Below are 18341 nucleotides of genomic sequence, written 5' to 3' on the forward strand. Positions count from 1 at the left end.
GAACCCAGTGTTCGACTTGAACACTTCATTGTGGCTCCTGTAAAGCCTTGGTAGCCGGGGTAGCGAAAATATCCCGAACCAGGCAATGGACGTCTGGTTTTTCGGATGCAGCTCTGCACCAGAAAGGCATGCCATAAGTGAGCACTTCTATGTGGGGCCTTTTGTATTTCAATGATCGCTGTGTAAGAAACACACTGAACGTCTCGATGAATCACACCTGACGAACCTCATTGAGCACCGAGCGTTGAGCTATTGTTGGTCTCTTCCAACATTTACGATGCCTGCAAATGTGACTCCTGCTTTGGGCCCCGGTACGCAATAACTTTCGATCGTTGACGCTCCATAAAGCCCATGCGTCTGTTTGCCGATCTATCCAACCGTCCGTCCATCTATTCCAGGGCGTCTTTGTCACCGCATGGGTGTGGGATACATCAACTGCACTTACTGCCAGGCTAGACTGACTACGGGCTGCAATATTTGCATACCGCAACTCCTTTTGCGTGACGTTGGTGATGGAGAAGTAAAATACGATTATGCATCCACATTCAACGGGACGTGTTGTTGCAAGCAGCCATTCTGTCTTTCTCTCTCTCTCTCTCTCTTTGTATGCCCTTTGGTACGATACAGCATCCTTCCGTTGCTTGTAGTTTCGGCTGGTTTCGAAACAGAAGCAGTCACTAGAGGTAGAGTGTTTGCTCCCGAAAACAGTTCAACAGCCAACAGTGCTTTACGGAAATGATGTGCGGATTGTTGCACTATTTTCTAAACAGGTCCCAAAAACAACTATCCTCTTTGTCCGACCTTATACAAAACCTTGTCCAAGTAATGTAAGGGTATTGCAAATGTTGTTTTGGACATTGCCATGGAAGCGGCACCATATCCCGTTCGTCTTTGCGCTGGAATCCTCGACAGCCAAACCAAAAGCTCGCACGTGGTGGATGGAAAATGGTTCGGCATCGGAGAAGACCCAACCCCGATACTACGGTGTTTTTGCTCACCTTACCATTAAAATGTGCTGCCGTACGTACATCCAGCTTAGCTTCAGCAGCGTGGTAAGATCATTTCAGTTTGATTGAAAAATGTTTTGCACACACCGTTTGAAGCCGGGTTCGTTGCAGGTTCTAGGGTTTGAAGCGTTTTAATTTATGACTTGACGTGTGCACAAAGAATGGCACAGATAAAACTTTGAAGCTATTCTTTAATTAAGCGAATGGAATTTAGGTGTCTCTCAGGATACGATACGCGAAGTTGTCGAATATTTCCGCTTCTCCACGGAAGGTTTGTGTGCATTCAAATCAGTTAAATGTACAATTAATGAAAACAATAAATTTAGAGAATTAAATTTTATATCCACTATTTTGTGTTTGTTTAGACTTGATTGATTTTGTATGATTGTAAAAATCTTATTTTCCTGTCGCAAAAACAAAAGTTCAACTCTTACCTTCATAATCAACCTTTTAAAGAAATTCTTTTGATCTAAATGGAAAACTTTGAAGAACGGTTCAAATGTTTTTTTTACTCTCCAGTTTTGCTCATTTTCCCACTCCACTGCCACGTGGCACTTTTTCTGGACTGGGCAGCACGATACAAATTCCCGTTCTCAAAAGCAACCATACTACATTTTAAATTGACAACAACGATTGAAATGGATGCAAAGGACAACAATCGTTTGTGTTCGGCCCACCCCCAACCGGAGGGCATATACTGGAACTAACATTATTTAGCTGAATGGATGTTGCATCAAGCGTGCAGAGAGTTGCCAACCGAACAGGAGTGCCCCAGCAAAGTGGGTGGAATAGAGTAAAAAAACACAGAAAGAGTACATATCAACGCAAAAGATTTTTCTCAGCATCGAAAACAACAACAGCAACACACCGGACAAACGAGGACGAACTGGTGGGACAATTTTCCGTGCTGTCGACCTTTTGTTGCTTGCCCGAAACAACGGTCGACGAGCGACGAGTCACTGGAAGCGCCCGGGTTGGGCCCGGGGCGTTACCAGGCAGTCAATTTTCATCTTCAATTTAAGCGTGTGCATGAGGGGCACAGGATGGCCTACCGGGAGGGAACCAGCAGCAGCCCTTCGATGATGTTCCTGATTCGTGCTGATATACAGCCCCAGCACGACACTAGCCGGTGTTAGGCATGAAGAGATGATTTTTACTAACCACTAGACAAATAATCCACCGCCCGTGGCCAGTACACTGTACGACGGATACTATTGCCGGCTCATCTCTCGGCCCCGATAAATCCATTTCGAAAGCAAGGGGAACGGAAGCGGTACGCTTCAAACCAACCAACTCTGTCCGCTTTCCAAGACTGAAACGCATGGCCGACATGTGTCCGGACGGACGCAGCAGGATACGCCGTCCAAGCGACAAACGGCTTCTACCGCACTGAGGCAATGTTCTAAGAGATGTTACTGGTTATCTGAAATAACCACAACCACAACGATAATGTTATTGAGGAGTTGTTGGAAATTTATCCAACAAAGATACCTACCTAAACGTTTTCCGCGATTCTCTTGTCTGGGTAGACTGGAGTTTGCTTTAACATTTTTTTTTATTTATATTATTCTCTAGAGTTTTAAAGGAACAAACTTTAGCACATTATCATAAAAAGTGCTAATTAAATTGCAATAAATTAAAATGAACAACTTTTTTTGTTTAACTTAATTTTTATGAACCATTCCATGAGACAACCAACCACGAACGCTGCCTTATTGGATCGCTATTTGCGTCCAACAGCGAGGTCACCGAGTGTCCATCGAGCACTACGGAACAAATCAAGGCCACCGGGAACGTGAAGGAGGTGAAGCAAAATCCATGGTTTTCATGAGTTTTTATTCCATTGCAAAAGCTCGCCAAACCTTTTTGTCGCAGCGCTGGACGAGCGTGGCACTGCTGCCAGTTGCAAAACCCCTCTGCTAGAACTGCCGCAAAATGGAATCGTTTATTTTCATTTGACATTCAACCGAAAGGTTGGTTCTGGGAAACGGTGGTAGTTGTGCACCTAAACATAGCAACATTGACCAGCATTCGTATACTCCATTTCGACCCTCAAGCGGACACCACCTTTCGGGGATGAGTTCCAAAAGCGGGGTTTTTACACATACTGTCTCTCTATGTGTGTGTGTGGTGCATTCTATGCAGATCCAGCACATCACCTCGGTTTGCAAATCCGATGCACCTGCTTTAGCACCGGTGCGATCGTTTCCGTTTTGTTGCAGTCTGGGCAAACTTTTACCTGATGTCATTTGCCAGATTTTCAAAAAGCTCCTTTCCCGCCAACTACCGAACAGTTTCATGTGCGTATGTAGGGAGACAGAAAGAAGGACATTATTTGTGTTTATAGTCAAGTGTCTAAGCCACGATGAGCGTTCGGATTGGTTTCAGATTTTGTGGCAAATGCTTTGCCAGGGTACGGACCGGGATTCGGATGCGGGATGCACATGAGATCCATACAAACGATCCAACCCACTGCGATTCGATGTTACACAAAAAAAATCCCTTTTCCTGAGTCACAACAGAAATAGTAGCACACACAGAACAGAAACCCCAGACTGAAAACGAAATACAGCGAAAGTGACTTGTTTTTTTTTTATTATGCAAATTAATAAGATTTCAGACGCTCCATAGCTGGAGGTGTCTTCCTACTATCCGACACGGAAAATAAGTTGATTATACTCGATGCGCTAAAATCGTTGCATCCTTCGTAGTAGATAGGTAAGTACGTGTGACAGTGTGGAAGTTTTTACTAGCGGATTGTGGCATGTAAAAGCGCACATAAACATAATTAGATGCGCTACGGGTGGCAGCTATTGAAGGTACGCCGAATATACCATGTACGGTTATGAGTAGAACGTTTTATAATATGCTATGATATGGAACGAGTAGCGATGGGAAAAATCCAACTTTATCCGGTGTCGGAGCATTCCAACTCCAGTACATTCTGCAGTCGACTCCGTATCAACTCCGAAATTTGGAGGATATCAAGAAGATGATACGGAACAGCGGAAACCACCCTTACTAATTTACGGAAAACTAACTATTGTAAACTCGTAAAAAAATGTGCGAAAAGCTCTCTGCAATCAATTTAAATAAAGTCGTCGACGACAATGGAACTTTTGAAGCATTAATATTTAATAGCGATACAAAGTGATATGTGTAAAAAATACCAACGAAAAGTGTTTACCTAAATACCAAAAGTTCTAAAAATTGAGGAAAACTGTAGAAAACTCAGTTCAATTCAAATAATCCCCAATAATACGGAGTTGACTCCGGAAGTGGGATCCGGTTTTTTAACTCCAGAATACGGAGTGGATTCATGATTCCGCTCCAGAGTTCCCATCGCTAGAAACGAGTTTACTCAAATTTTAATTAATATGGTAGTACAAGAATTTTCATTCACATAAATGCAAGCAGAACTTTGTTCAAGTATCCGGAACATGAAGGATATTAAGGTGTTTGTAAAAAAGTCCCATTAAGATAGTTCTCTAATCAAAACACATAACAACCTAAATCAATATTGCAGCAACGCTTTTTTTGGCTTACAATTTTCCCCTCCATTACCACCGTTAACAGCATCCAACCAGCCGTAATTCAAACAACAATTAAACTTCATTATCGTTGCAATAAGTTACACCAGTGAACTTAACGTTCGATACAAATGTACCTTATAATTCAGTGACAATTGTACCATTTACTCGCGTGTTATCGTTACACGTTTCGCATTCGCATTCGGTACCAAAAACCTTAAGCATCGAATGAATGAACCATCCCCGGGAATTCCAGTGGGTATATCGAACACAATCACGCAGTACCACTTTAAAGCTCGGCATCGAGAGCTGGCAAACAACATCTGGCCGGGGAGCCGATCATCAAACCGAAACAACGAAACCGGGGTACGTACACGTACCGCGAACGCGCGCTGCTAAATTAAACAGTTTCCGTTAATTACACTTCACATCATTACGAAGCTTCGGGCTCCGTCTTATCTCACGGCACGGGTGGTGAATCGAAAGCGATCTGCCGACTGATGTCAAAGTCGAAACAGCTCGGCAATGGATAGGGTAGTAGTACAGGGTACAGGGTTTCAAATCCCGACTATGTGTGTGTGGAGGATTTCATCCCTGTGGCAGCAAACTAACACGCACCCACCCCGGAGGAAACCTTCCTATCGTTTACACTAGAAGTCTAGCGAACGATGCGCTTCGGTGACATCATTACCGAATCGCGTGAACCACAAAATCTCGCACCAGCTAATGAAAGGCGAAAGCGATGGACGAAACGAAAGTGCTAGGACTTTTCGCTCCCCCAGAAAAACGTCAGAAGAAACAAATCCTTATTAGCATCTTAAATTGGATTACGAAACTTTATTCTGGCACGATTTTCGTAGCCATTTTCGTGTCCTTCACCTTTTGATTTCTAAATCTGGTTTTGGCTTGCTGACTGGGTAACCGGGTGGTATTGCTTCGAAGAGCGACGAATATGCTCCGTTCGTGCATTTAGGTGTTCGTCAGATTTAGCTTTACAGCGCTGGTGACAAGGTAAATGGTGACGATGATCCATCCCCAAATCCTTATCAACCGCAAAAACGTGTCCATCTGTTTAGATCATATGTGTGTATTTGATGAAGCTTTAACCATAACACCAGAAGTCACAGTTGATCTCATGTGATTGAATTGATCCTTTACAATCCTATCGATACCGTTTGAAGAAGTTTTATTTGATATGCTCAAACTTCAGTTTCCATAAATATCTGTCTGCTAACAGTAATAAATCAATTGCTCGGTTGGAAACGCATCAACAATTTATCAATTTTTAATGAAACCAAACATGACACAAAGCCAACGATAAACGCCTGATGGCATGCATTCCGCATGCAATTATGCATTTATTGAATCAAAAACCCCAGATTGCATCATGTTGTGTGCTTGGGTTTTTGGATGATGAAACGAATGGTACCAACCATTTTCCTTTGTTCACAAGAGGTCAGTGTACGATGCTTTATTCATTATGGACCGTTTATTGCTGTTAACAAATTCCGAGACGCTTTCCGTGTGTGGTTCACACAAAGTAAACGTTTCGTTTTGTAGTTTGAAGTGTCTTTTTCTTTAGTACAAAAAAAACACACAGGCAGATGATGCCAACTATCTTTTACAAAGCGTTGTAAAGAATGCTACAAAGGCAATATGAAAATGTCTCCCATTCATATGTCATATCTGAAGTGGCTGTCCAAAGAGAGAGTACAATTTCATCCCAAGCTTTGTTGCCGTCATCTGGCAAAGCTTAACAATGTCCAAAGTCAATCATAACGCAGTACAAACGCAAAAATGCTTACCCCCATGTAACGAAGTTCCGAAATCAATTCCAGACAATTAGAACCAATGCGCTCATGCACCGCAAAACGAACTCAACGAAATCTAACCGATTGCGTCTGAGGGTTTTGTTTTGTTCTCTGTTTGGCCTTTTTTCTTTCTTTTGTTACATTCCCACAACCAACCATTCGCTGCACCATTTACACTGGGGAGGTATGTTGCCAGCAGAAGCATAGGATGATGATGCTACGATAGTACGGGTGAACGATGGGTTTTGGGGTCGAGGGAAACCACACTGGTACCGTCGGGTGCATCATGCACCACCACCCCAAAAGAGTACGCGCATTAAACCGGATGGCCGCAATCTCTGCACCATAAATTAGTCAAACCGAGCACCAATTGCAGATTGGAGGATGGACACCGGTACTTGCAGATATATCGTGCCCTACCATGTGCTGCGGATGGCACAAAATCAGATGAAGGTTTTCGAAGGAAAGAGAAGGAAAGAGGAGAGTCCGGCTGGGGGTAAAAATTGGCACCAAACCTCCATTTTGCCGGAGTGATCGATTACACCACACCACCACATACGGTAACCCTCTACCGGTACCGATGATGGCACGTGCGCGCGCGGTAGCACAGTAATTGCAACTCTCTGGCCACTACTCGCTTGCATCTCGACCCGGTGTGTTGTGCACTTGCATATCGTTTACATCGGTGCTGCTTCGCTTCCGCAATTGATACGACGCGCCATTGCACTCGGTGGAGAATTGCACAGCAGAACAACGATCGGCCGAACAGGGCCGAACACTCCCCGGTGCTCTGGGCTGTGGTTTTGTGGGCATTATGATGTATGCGCACACGCTTGCCATGTGTGGTAATCGCGAGCCGTTGCAATTTGTGAACCTAGAATGGATCGTCCTGGACAAAATGGGTTCACAACCTGGAGAATTCTTGAAAGCGTTTTTAACCTTGCGACAACATTAGAATTGTCTCACTAAAATTATCACAAATGCTAATAATGTGTTCGTTAAATTAAGATGGGTGTTAATTACATCATGGTAGTATTTAGTAAGAGATCGAATTTTCCTTCATTTGTGAGAAATTATGGGCCTATATACTCTAGGTTCAACTTCAACTCAAAAAAAGGGTCCCTCCGTCCTATACGTCAAAAACATTCTAATTTTTTATTCCATCAAGCTCCTGCTCAGACCTGAAGACCATGTTCTACCACATTTGTGTGATCCTTCTTGATTGGCAAATTCTGGAAAACTTTTTATCCATCTCCTCCTTATCTCCTCGATTTCTTCGAGCTCTAAATGAATCTTCAACACATATCTGTTGGGGCAGCTCGGTGGTGTATGTGATAAATAGTGCCAGTTCCACACGACAGGTCCGGGTATAAAATCCTATCCAGACCATCCCTCCGTAGCAATGTCTAACTGTCTGATAGATATAGAAAGACATAGATGGACCGCGGCTAGGTGGTAAAAGTATGCCAGAAATGGAATTTAAGCAAAAAAAAGAGACAGAGAGAGAAAGAACATTTAGCTAAAAACCATCCCTTCCTTCATTTGTGAGAAAATGTTGGCCTACATACTCGTTTTGAGGTTCACCCAAAAAAGTGTCTCTTGGTTTCTTGGTGAATAGTTGACGATCTTAAAAAATCTGACCTGAAGGCCGTTTCCTACCATATTTATGGGAATCTTCTTGCTGTAGATGGCAATTTCTGGGAGACTTCTATTTCATCTCCACAATATCTGCTCATTCTAAACGGTAGAACCAAGTTCTTCAAGAAGCTTGCCTGTCGTAAGATTATTGGAACCAAGGGTATACATTTTTAGAAATATTATTTGATCACCGAATAGACCCTTCTTGTCTTCATGTTTGTGTTTCCTTCCCTTAGGGTGAATGCCAAGCATTAATTGGTATCTGCATTCACCAAAACGGTACCTATTGGTGGATGTGTAAACACATGATGGCGAAATTCACGATCGATGTCGTGCGTCGTGATCATCCGGTGAACCGTGGTCGAGTGTGCTCTCAATTTCAACCGTACCACGTATCACCAATCGAAGTCTGGCTGCAAACCATTCCAAAAAGGAAATCGAACCCCAAACATATGTGTCTATAGGGGGTTATTGCGGGGGCGCGATTCAAGTGTCCAACAGTATTTGCTGGGCCATGGATTGGACACGGCACGATCGATTCGCAAAACGCCTGTACCTACAACTTGAACAGTTCGCGACGGATCGAATTAGAATGGTTGAGCTTTCCCTTTCTAATTTTTTGTGCGCAGTTTCACCAGGACGTGGCAAACACAATGCATTCGTTCGTTACACAAATGTAATTCCTTTCCCTAAATTGCGCCGTAAACTAATTAAAATTGATTTACATAATCTTTCCAGTAAATTTTATTAAAAAAAATTAGGACTAGAATTTGATATTTTCGATATTTTGAAAGACATAGCTAGTAACAATTTTAAAATTTTAAATTAAAAAAAAATGCTTGATACTAATGCTTGAATCTATTTTTAAAGACCATCAACGTTTCCTTTTGCAAACTAGCACTAACCTTCCGATGAAACTGTGTGCATGACCTCTGGTTTTCTATCGACCAGGAAAATGATAAACAACTCGATCACCCGTACGACACACAACCGTACGGTTGATGGTCCCTTTTGACCAATGATTGAACGGCATTTGTTATTCAATTTTTTCTTCCAAAACAACCAAAAACCAACAAACTAACGATTGATCGAACGCCTTCCTTGCGTGCTGCGAACCCTTTTTCCAGCAATCTTGCACGCGCACTTTCGCATCCGTACACACGTAAGCTGCTCAAAAGACAACACACTCCATTTTCAGCACGTTCCAGCCAGAACACTGCCCTGCTGCTGGACGGCGTTTTGGGAACTAGGCTAATGGATGTATATGTTCGACAGCCGGCAGCCTGTACGCCACCGTTCTCCGAGTCTGTTGGTGATGAGCAAATAATAATATTTTGCTACCGAATTAAAACCCCTTGTACGAACATCATCGATGGCACAACTTCATCTCGAGCCAGAATATGACGCTTCCCACACGACGTACGCTTCCGATATGTCCCACTAGACCCCTCCCAGTTGGCAAACGTTGCACACGTGCATATGCGAACCTTCTACAAGGGCGATAACTATTTGATGGCCGATCGATCGGTACACGATCGATGGAAATGAATAAATTATTCCATTGTTGATCTGACCCGCCCAAGCTTGGAACGCTTCGAAGCGTCCGTTTCGCGCTCAGCTATTTGAAAGTATGATGAGAAATGAAAATCCGATCGACGATGGAAGCAAACGATGGGTTGACATTGCGCGGTAGCTTCCCTTTTTCGGTGAGTGGACTTCCGGAATGGTGGTATAAAGGGACATCAGCTGTCAGCAGGATTTCTGACCTAAAAGCAAGAACCGATGCTTCGGTGGGTAGGATACCACGTCTGAAACGAGCTCGTTCGAACGAAGGATTAAACTGTTGTTATCATACATTTACATTTAATGGATCCACACGAAATGCTCACACGTCAACACAGCTCACAGATTCATAAGAAAATCAATGCATGGAGGAGTCATGGAAAAATGAAAATTTAATGACATGCTGAGTGAGATAAGCTGACCCACGTACACATTTGGTGGTTTAATTATTACATCAAAGAGTAAACTTCATTTCCAATGGAGATCATTTAGTGTGATGTTTAATTTTAAAACAATAACAACCGCCACTGCATATGGAACCAAGATTAGAAATTGATTAAAAGCATTTTCGTAATCTGTGGTTAGCCCATTCTCCAAAATCACAAACACCATCACAAATCAAAAGATTCGTACATTCATCATGGAAAACCCTCATTCCCTGGAAAGGTGCCACACTATTCTTGATTCCAGTTGTACTGGGCAGTATCACCGGTCAAGATACAAATGGGTGTCATATGGCCGTTTTGGTTAACCTTTCCCACTGTCGGTAGTTGGCAGTAGAAGCCATCGTTTCCATCAAACAGCTAATCGATCCGAATCATGGTGCACACGGTGTGTCGATTCGCACACATGACACAGTCGCTTTACTCCCTGCATCCGGCTATTTCCGGGCCAAGAAGGAATGCCTATTCTAATTGCTCTTTGCTCTTTAAACGATTTAACTCAACGATTGCGCTACTGTGCCTGCTGGCTTCTTGTTTCTCCCAACAGCTTCTAGGCCATTAGTGCGAGGCCGCAAAGAACCCGTACCCGTCTCAGTAGCTGCACTCATTTATGGACCTAGAATTGATAATTAATTCGTACTACGGATGCGCCGACAATACGCTCCCGTACCCCCCCGGGGGGGTTACCTCGACCGAAAGGCCGCTACAGACACTGTATTGCCTGCCAACGTTCAGGAACCGAACCGTATCGAACTATCGTTTGGAAATGAATGATTGTTTCAACAGATGATGATGGCCGGGACATGGATGGCAGTCGGAGTACTGAACTTACATAGCTCACAATTTTAAAATCGGGTGTTTCCACACGTACACGAAAGATGAATGGGTATGAATACGGCTAGTTCTCAATGGTCAGCAGTGTTGATGCTTTTTGCTTCCCATCTTCAGTAATGAATTCAAACGAGTCAGACATTGGGATGCTGCTGCATTGACACCCGGTAACCCGTTTTTGCTTCAATTCTAATCATGAGCTGTGTACGGTGATGACTGTCTCGTCGGATACGATACGTTGGAAAGACTTTGCAAATTCATGGGAGTTTCGGAAAAATGTCCCAAAAGTAAATGATACCTGCAACAATGCATCACTGATTATTGAAGATAAAAGAATCGGTCCTGAATGGGGGAAGACTCTTTTATTCATCCGAAAAATCCGACAAGAACTAGCTGAGCTTTAGACAATCCAATGGAATCATTCCAATACCTACATCTATGTCCTGTGTCTGTTCTCTTATCTTCTTTAGCAACAATTTTCCCAAAAAATGTTGCATAGGAATTAAGACTGTAGAACTCCCCGAGTAAGGAAAAGAATGTGGCCAATCAGTGTGTTTTTGTGTACCTTGTACATCACCCAAAATGTCGTACCGTTCTCGCACCTTGAAATAATAATCACTACCGGAATCGTTTCGGAATGTCGAAATAACTGTCGAACCAGCAATTCCGATTGCTATCGTGTATTGATAGTGATCATAAATGTGGGCACAGACAGAGAACCCTTTTAACGCCCTTAGACCACACACGCACGGTAAGTAACAGCAACTTGTGTGTGTGTTAATGTACCAGCGGCAACAATCCGGTACACCTACACCGTATCACAAAACACCTTGCCCCAATGGGGGAACCTTGCCCTTGCCGCTGCCTTGGTGATCTTGGACCAAAATTTACGACATTACATCCGGCAGCAATCTGCCGCCACCGCTCTTTACGGTAGCTTGCTGAAATTCTGAAGTGCTTCCACGACAACACCACCACCCGCCACCGTCAACCAACGAAAGACGAGCGAGAACTTCCAGGGTCATGGGCTGTCCGGTTGCGGTACGTACGATCCAAGGCACGCGAAACAATGGACGGAAATTAAATTTTACGAGCCCATGCATAAACTGCCCCGCATCGGATGCTGACCGTACCGAGTGTGTCCGAGATTTGTGAAACATTTCACCAGGGTCCAATCGGTTCACCGTTCCGGAACTGGGCGCCATTTCCCCCCCGGGAAAGGGGGAACGAACCATTTTGCTCCCATCCCATCCCGTTTAGGTACGAATTTTCGATTCATGCCTGGATATATGGACGGCCGGTTCACTTTCAATGGATGCTGGCTGCTGGCGAACCACCCATACGGGGGTTTTGGGGATTTTCGGGCACGATTGTTTCCAAAGTGTCACCGACTGCTGTGCTGCATGTAATATGGCCGGGATGTAATTGCTTTTTATCGATTCCACGAATAAGCGCAGAAGGAAGATTTATTCCGAAAAAGCGCTTTTCTGTTTTTCTGGAATCACACGCACATCGGACATATTCGTAATAACAGTTCCAATTTGAGATCTTTTACTGATTGTTGCAAGAAAAAATAGCATTTTACGTGTCTTTTTGTTAAGTAAAATATTAGGGAAATTGATCAATCTGGATTAGATTCGAACTTAAAACCTTTCAGTCGAAAAATGCCTTAAACTCCGCTGGATCTCATACCCTATCTACGATTAATATTTGAGACTTTAATTTAAGGGATTAATGTTAAAGTAATATAAAAATATATTCATGAACATTTATTTATTCTCACCCCATAAATATCCCTTCGGTTTTTCCTCTTCTACAGTCCAATAACACCCCTAGCAAGACTTATCCTTTCCTGTTGCCCACAATTATTTTTTCCTCAAAAAAAAACAAAAAAAAAACCTCATTCAAAATGCGTTTATACATCCAGCGAACCCGAAGAAAATGGCAACAACAAAAAAAGTATGGAAACAACTCGGCCAACTCTCGGTTACCCTGGGTTAAAATTGCCCGCGGAACGGTAACCACCAAACCCGACACAACACAGCCGTACGCACTCGAGTGGACTATCGTGGGTCATCCTTCTTCCCAAACCGTGGGCCGATGTCTTGTCCCTCGCTGCAGGGTCACAACCGTGCCGGATGAAAAATTATAATGAACTTGACTGACGGGCTGGGAAAAACTGTTGAACTGGTAAACAGCGCTAACGAACCGTGAATAAGCGAGCATAAATGTTGCGTTTACGTTGCATCGAGTGGCTGGCTGTCAGTCGGTCGGTCGGAGAACTGTCCCGGTATTCTGTCCAAGCGTGTTTCACACTTCAACCATACCAACCTTTCGGTCCCCCCCTCCCCCGCTCGGGGATGGATGGGATGGCTATCGGTGCACTGTCGATTGCAGGCTACGATGCAGTACGTTTGCAGTTTCGCTGCAGTCTTGGTACCATGGGCACGATGTGTCATGAATGGCGGAACGGTGAAGAGTGAAGAAATCCCTCCTGAGGTGAGGGAGGGGAGGGAAGGGAACAAAAGGACACAAGGATCGGTGGTTCCATCGACGTTACGTTATGTCAGAGCGCCCGAAACGAACGGCACAGCTCACAGGACCATGTTCTGCGGTCAAATTCACGTCACATCGACATTGCACACATTATCCGGCTTTGCGGGTCGCTCCACACTGTCGGGTGTCAAGGGTAAGGGGGTTGATCGATGCGAGACTTCGTCAGGGATGTAAGAACTCATCGTCAGGGATGCGAAATGCTAGGAGGCTTACCGGTACACCAGCGGAAATGGCAAAAAGGCAACGATGAAAGTTAAGCTTAAACGCGTACCGTAAGAGTCACATACGGGAGACTCGATTTGCAATGTAAAATAAGAAAAGTCAAAAAAACCCTGGGAATGCAAGCATCTACTCTTTCCGGTTGTTGTGAATGTTCTACGAACAGAATTATTTCGATGGCCAGCGAGAAACATAAACCCCTCCCAAAGGTTTGTGTTGCAACAAAAGGACGTTCGTGTAACAATTGTTTTAAATTATTTTTACCAAAAAAACACCACCAATGTTCAACATGAATTTGTTCAAATTTATGACCCGGGTGGATGGGTGGAGTGGAAAAAAAATTCTGTCTCGAAAAGAAAACAAAATATTTCCAGATTCAGATCCGAACTGCTGAACTGGAAGGAAAGGGGTTTAGGAAAAGTATTACCCATAAAAAGAAAATGCATTAAGTCAAGTGAAAGTGCAGCCCCAACCCCTCTCCTTTGGGGTCCTCGGCGATACTCCACAACGGTCCAGTTTTAAAAAGTTCACGCTCCGTTGGGCACGCAAAAGCGAAGGGACATCTCACCGTAATGAGCAACGTTTATTTTGTCACGAACTTTAACCGGCCAGTCTCCGGCAACTTTACCGCCACAGTATCATCATCTTCGATTCGTTCATACCTCTACTGCCATTGGGCCATGTTTCAAAAGAAACCAGCTTTCAAGTAGTAAACTGTCTCCGGGCGCTGTATTTCCTCCCAGAACGGCTTCAGCAAAGGAAGGAAAAAAAAGCCGCTTGTCCCGCTCCGGACAAGTATTATTACGGTGCAGTTTTACGAGCACTGAAAGTTTAGTGATCTTCTCTGCCAGTGGAGACACATCGTCCCACATCGGAAACGGGGGAAAAACCAGTCCAAGAGGGGCCCGGAGGTTTTAAGGAACCGGCATTTAGTAGTTAAAGAAATTTTATTTTCCACTGTCCTACTTACTGTTTCTTCTGCTGGTTTATAGATACTGTACTAAAAGAAAAGGAAGCACGAACATCATTTACGGAAGTTTATCATGAACTTAAGGCTTTATGAAAATTAAACACCGGCTGTTACAGCAGATTGTGCGGAATATACTACCAAAACTGGAGGACATACATTTATTCTACTACAGCAAAAACTCTAGAACAGTATCGAATGCCTCCCAACCCAAGGGTATCCATCTTCAACTCACAATCTGGGTATCTTCAACACACAAAATCGAATATCATGCTCCACAACCAAACTTCCTCTCTGTGCACTGTGGATGTCCTTCCACATAGCCACAAAGGCGAACGTCCGGACGAATCAGACAACAGCAAATGACGAATGAAATTGATGCAATCATAATTGATACCACAAAACGGAGATATATCTCGCCTAACTCGCCACTAACGAGCAAAAAGAAAAACCGACCCATCCGGAAAACGGATACTAATTGCTTCCTTCCGGCGGCGGGGGGTTCACAGAACCGTACAGAACTGGAATGTTGAGAGTTTTTGTATCACATCTCGCCCTTCTCCTCCTTATTTTCTGTGATACATATTATGAAGAGTGAAGTGCCCCGTAAACCACCACTAACGTGTGTCTTTCATTTTTGTATTTCTCTTCCTTCTTTTTTATCACACAGTTTCGGCCGGAGCTAACCAAAGCCATCATCCGGATGTGCAACAGCACCATCATCACGAGCTGATTGGCAATCTGCATCATACGTACAACTATCTTAAAAGCACCGGACAGGTAAAGTTTCTCCTTGCCAAAACATTCAACTCTTACGCCAACGTCTTTTTTTTTGGGGGGGGTTTGCAATGGATAAAAAAGGATTTTTTTGGTTTCCTTTTTTATGGTTGTTGAATTGTTCAAATCAAATGCAAAATACTAGAGCCAGAAGTAAAATGCTATTCAAACTACCAGATAGCAACCAGTTAATCAAACATCAATCACTGGAACCGGAATCGACGGGGAGTTTGATAGAGAAAGAGAGAACGAAAAGCAATCTTCTACAGTTTCAACAACAAAAAATTCTTAATTTCGACTTTTTTTTTGCTTCAGATAAAAAAAAACAATCATAATTGAAGAAGAATGAGAAACCACAATGCACTAACCGTGGCACCGGAATTCGCTTTAACTAGGTTCCTTCGCTCATAACATTTAGCATACTTTTTTTTTAGTGAGAAAGAAAACGAATCAAGCCCTTAACGATCTTTTGCACATAGTGTGCCACCAACACCACCGATTCACGTGAACTGAACCGGGTGGTTAAAGGATCATTGCAGATGCGGGAATGGCGAGGACAGAATTTATTATAACGCTTCCAAACATCCGTGGAAGAGCGCGCGTGGTGCAATTTCGGTGCAAATATGCCACCTTCTATTTGTGTTTGTGTGTCCTTGTTTCTTTTATGCCATTTCTTCGCGATGTCCCCTACCTCACATACGGGGGAAAATTTATCTTCGCAAGATGTTGTACCATTTTACATACACGAGCGAATATGTGTGTCTTTCATGGCCGGTAGGGGCCGTTCGTTCGTGGCTGCTGTCTTGCATAATGTCGCCAGAAAAAGGATGCGATTTAAACGGGAATGTGCTTATGTGTGTGTGTGAAAGAAGGCTAACAAGAAGGCTACAAAAATGGAGAAGAATCCTACAATGGAATGCATCCTGGGTAGTTTTCGCAAATGTATGGACCACCGGAAAAACTGGGATCGTTTAGCAAGCAGCTATTACACCCACTAGAGCGGTGGGGGGGGGGGTTCCTTTACTTTTTGGCAAACGATTTTGACACGTGCAGCCATAATTCAACCGTTTTATGGGAGTGTTTCCCAGTCCGCCAGACGCGATGCTACACTCCAAACACTGGCCCCACATGTCCGTCTGTGTTTGTCTCTCGTTGAAAACTACTCGCGAAAAGCCAACATCCCCGTAGCAGCATTACGCCCCCCCCCCCCCCCCCATTCAGGGAGGAAGTAGGTCATCGAAAAATGGGCAATTTTCTTCCAATTTTGAGATGGTACATCTATTCTGGCCGTACATGTGCGGAACCAGGTGTAGACAATCGTGTCCCTTCGTTTTGCTGCCGGTTATCGCGTTGCTTCACTGCTACAATTTATAACAAGAAAAAGCAATAGAATTATGTTTAAAACTAAACCAAAAAAAAAGAAAAGAAGAGAAGTGAAAATCGAAACGTTATGTACATTAAAGGATGAAAATTTTCCGCACCAATGGAGGCGCTTTATCATATCAAACGATCAGTGAATCACTTTGTAACACCGTCACTACATGCTTAGCAATTGTCGCGTTTGCGAACAATTGGTAAATTGTTGAGAGATTGGCAGATTTATGGATTATATTTTTTATTTTTTTATTATGTTTTATTCTATTTTTATTCAAAGCATTATTTGAGTGAAAAGAAACTTATTTCAACAAATACGCGTTAAAATACATCAATTTATAAAATTTTGCTAAATTTCCCAAAAATAAGCTAAGGCTTAGGCTAAGCCTTAGGAAATTTTCACGTTTTAAAATTTTATTATTTTTTCATTATTTTTTTTTATTTAAAGCATTATTTGAGTGAAAAGAAACTTATTTCAAAAAATCCGCATTAAAATACATCAATTTATAAATAAGGACAAAAATGAGCAAAATTTTACATTTTCTCAAACAGGGTAAGGAATTTGGTTCCTCGTATAACTTCTGGCACAGACATCTGAGGGCATAGCCGTCGAAGAAGAAAATGTAGCCATTGGTGTCATGTATCGACCACAGGTTAAAGAATTGAGATTCGTTGGATACCGACCGAGTTATAGGCAAAACTTGGTGCAAAAATGAGCCTAGGTGATAGGCAATTTTATAGATTTTTTTGTTATTTTATTACAATTTTTCAATCTTTTTCAATTTCAAGCATTATTAGAGTGAAAAGAAACTCATTGCAACCCATTGGCATTAAAATAAAACAATTTAATTTTTTTTGCAAAATTTCCCAAAAAAATCGTAAGGGTTAAGCCTTATGAAATTTTCGAGTGGAAAATTTTTTTCTGATTTTTTATTCTTTTTTTAACTTAAAGCACTATTTAAGTGACAAGAAACTTATTGCAACGAATTCCCATCAAAATATATCACATTTAAAATTTTTGCTACATTGCTCAAAAATGAGGAAAATTTTACATTTTCTCAAACAGGGTATGGAACTTGGTTCCTCGTATAACTTCTGACACAGATATCTGAGGGCATGGCTGTCCAAGAAGAAAATGTAGCCATTGGTGCCATCTATCGACCACAGGTTAAAGTTTGGCGATCCGTTGGATACCGACCGAGTTATAGGCAAAATTGGGTGCAAAAATGAGGAAAATTTTCATTTTTTTTTAATTTTTTGATTTTTTTTATTATTTTTCACTCTTTTTTTTATTTCAAGCATTATTAGATTGAAAAGAAACCCATTGGCATTAAAATAAAACAATTTAATTTTTTTTGCAAAATTTCCCAAAAAAATCGTAAGGGGTAAGCCTTATGAAATTTTCGAGTTGAAAATTTTTTTTAATTTTTTTCTGATTTTTTATTTCTTTTTTAATTTAAAGCATTATTTGAGTGAAAAGAAACTTATTTCAACAAATTTGCATTAAAATACATAAATTTATAAATTTTGATAAATTTCCCAAAAAAAAGCTAAGGCAACTAATTCTGCTAAGGCAACTAAGTATCTAGAAGAGGGGAAAATACAATCATCCCAAAATCGAAAAC

The 18341-nt window shown here is 42.4% G+C and overlaps 1 protein-coding gene across 1 annotated transcript in view; it reads left to right on the forward strand.

Annotated features, from left to right (window-relative positions):
* The window catches only part of LOC125771479 (heparan sulfate 2-O-sulfotransferase pipe), a 117044-nt gene that overhangs the window by 96520 nt on the left and 2183 nt on the right, over nucleotides 1-18341 (forward strand). Inside the window, exon 3 of the mRNA XM_049442145.1 lies at nucleotides 15236-15345. Coding sequence (XP_049298102.1) covers nucleotides 15236-15345 — 110 coding nt within the window. The remainder of the gene's footprint in view (nucleotides 1-15235; nucleotides 15346-18341) is intronic.

The sequence above is a fragment of the Anopheles funestus genome, chromosome 3RL (genome assembly GCF_943734845.2).
Source record: "Anopheles funestus chromosome 3RL, idAnoFuneDA-416_04, whole genome shotgun sequence".
NCBI lineage: Eukaryota > Metazoa > Arthropoda > Insecta > Diptera > Culicidae > Anopheles > Anopheles funestus.